The sequence below is a fragment of the Sphaeroforma arctica genome, assembly GCF_001186125.1.
Source record: "Sphaeroforma arctica JP610 unplaced genomic scaffold supercont1.3453, whole genome shotgun sequence".
Taxonomy (NCBI): Eukaryota; class Ichthyosporea; order Ichthyophonida; genus Sphaeroforma; species Sphaeroforma arctica.
Genome location: NW_014037105.1, coordinates 604 through 3,442, shown reverse-complemented (window position 1 = coordinate 3,442; position 2,839 = coordinate 604). Strand labels below are relative to the sequence as shown.

The 2,839-nt window shown below is 41.4% G+C and overlaps 1 protein-coding gene across 1 annotated transcript; it reads left to right on the top strand.

The window, feature by feature from the left end:
* Positions 1 to 554: 554 nt before the first annotated feature.
* On the top strand, positions 555 to 2,486 carry SARC_13577 (hypothetical protein; the record flags this gene model as incomplete). Its single annotated transcript, XM_014292293.1, has 3 exons — positions 555 to 739; positions 1,638 to 1,753; positions 2,246 to 2,486. Coding segments are annotated over 3 exons (542 nt in total), but the record flags the coding sequence as incomplete, so codon positions are not given.
* Positions 2,487 to 2,839: the final 353 nt, after the last annotated feature.

Here is a 2,839-nt window from a genome sequence, read left to right as displayed (position 1 = left end):
ACACACACACTCAACATACACACACACACACACACACACACACACATATATATATATATACTCTTTATATTTGTATAATATATATATAAAAACATAATTTTTATGCACACACACATATAAACACATTTTTATGCACACACACATATATACACACACACACACACACACACACAGAGACATACACACACACACACATATATATATATATATATATATTCATACACACACTGCAAAACACACACACACACACACACACACACACACATACACGCACACACACACAAATATATATATATATATATATATATAATATATCGATGTATATATATATATATATACATACATAGATACATACATACATATATATATATATATATATATTGATATTCAGTTTTCCTAGATAGTTCATTCACGATGCACATACTTTTACAATAATTTCTACCCTTTTGGTCATGCACGCAACATTGCTTTTATCGATTCACACAAAACCCGTGAATATGTACGCACTTGATGTCACGAATATGTAAACAGATGGACCTTTCGGCAAGCGTCGGATGCTTTATGCAGATTACACCGCATCGGGTAAGTCCCTGGCTTTTATTGAAGACTATATCAGAGAAAACGTGCTTCCTATGTACGGAAATACACACACAACTGTATCGGCTACCGGACGTCAAAGTACATACTTTAGACAGGAAGCTCGTCAAATCATCAGAAATGGTGTCAATGCCAGTGAGAGGTATGTCTACGTAAAAATATAGGCTATTCAAGAATCTGATTGTACATGTCTGTGTATTTATGCACAATATGTACGAGATTGTGTGACAATTCGCATTTTGATTCATTTTTGAAGTTTATGCGTGCGTACATATATGTATTTACGTATGGATGCGTTCATACAACTATTCTTGTACGGTTGCGTATGTGCATGTATTTGTGTGTATGTGTTTGTGTGTATGCATGCATGCGAATACATCGAGCATTTTCCTCAGTGTAGGTGTATCTTATGTATCGGCTTATATCTACTTGCGCGCATGTTCACGAACTTGTGTCTACACACAAACTCACATGTTTAAATTGTATATTTGCAACGTGTTTGTGCTCAGAATCAAAGTGTGTATGCAGTAGCTCAAACATTATTGATTATTGAGTTTCGTCGCCTCCCTTATTGATCGCTTAAACACACGTTCATGCACACCACAGGCTACACATACTCATATCTTGCACACATCGCCTCACGCAACCACACCCGGGTTCTGCGCTAAACCGTTTTTTATTTGTGCATCCGCATGCACTTTTCTTGGGTTTCTTTAAAATACTGCTCTGCTGATACTCTGATAAGTGCCGACGTCCCGCCCTGCACTGGCAACAATCAGAACAAATAACAAGTTACCCTGTAGGGCTCAATTGCACCTTTTTTTTCTCGCACCGGTCTGTTCTCGTATCCGCTCGCTAGCGCTAACGATCCGGAACAATTTGAACCATTCTATGATGGGTCCTATTTCCTTCCTACGTCTTTTGGCACCGCGTTGTCCCCACATAGTTGCCTTTGGAAGGCCTGGTCTCCACATGTAGTTACCAACACCTGTATATTGCTATTACTAACACCTATATATTGCTACACCAACACACCGCAGAGACGCCGTGCTGTTCTCGGGTAACGGTGTCACCGGTGCGATCGCCCACCTCGCGCGTGCGCTATATTTAGAACAGTATATGGCTCATTCCAAGGGACCGGCTGTGGTCATTACTGGTAGGTGGTGTGGATGTTCTGGATCAAGTTATCGTCTAGCCGTATGTACCTATCGCCGAATATCTTTGACTCTAGTTGATTTATTCTGAGATCGACGGTGTCTATCTGATGATACAGTGCTATAGGTACTCATGGGGCATCCACGTGTTTGCGGATGTGTGTGTGCCGTGGCTGTATGGGCGTTTTTTATTCCTTGGATGCAAGTTGCTGTTGCATTAGTGCTATCTGGATACAGTGGGTTTGGGGACATGATACTTATAGACGGTATATCGATCTCGTTTAGCTTTCACTAGCATATAGTAGCAGCGGTGACTCGCGTGTTTTGTCTTTATCTGTATATTTATCAGCTTCGGTATGAGCGGCCAGCACCTCTATGTGCCATTTCTGCAATCTCGGTCAGTACGTACGCCCATAAAGGACACTATCCCATCCGGATATTTCACACATCTAACTCTAATAAATTTTAAATGTAACCATGACTCAACTTTCCAGGTCCGCAAGAACACCATTCCAACATGCTGGTGTGGCGGGAAAGCGGCGCTGATGTGGTACAAATCGGCGAGGACCAATTTGGAGCCATAGATGTTAAAGGTCTGGAGCAGCAGTTGAAGAACTACTCCGACAGGCCATTGGTGATTGGTTCATTTTCGGCGGCTTCTAACATTACTGGGATCCTGACGGACACCGACACTGTGACAGTTCTGCTACACAAATACAATGCACTTTCATTCTGGTAAGTTGGCTGAACATGTTGTGTATTGCTGAAGAATTGTGTACTTGGCGTCTATGTTCCACGGCTAGTATATGTTGAGAGCAACTGATATAAAATCTATAAAAACCGTGCTTATTTGGGGTTTTCGGGCTTTACGACAACGTCAGCATTTTACCAATTAGCAATCTCGAATTCTCACGCGCGATAGGTCTGTGAGTATCAGACCTGGTTTCTATTAATATCTCATCATGCGTATCAAAGTGATGCGGCACTTGCTGTATAGTATTGCTAGTAGGCTTATTGTTTGCGTGTTTCAAACTAACCAAGTTAATGTTGTAAACACTCGTAGCCTCAACGACTACCCCCTCCAGGGC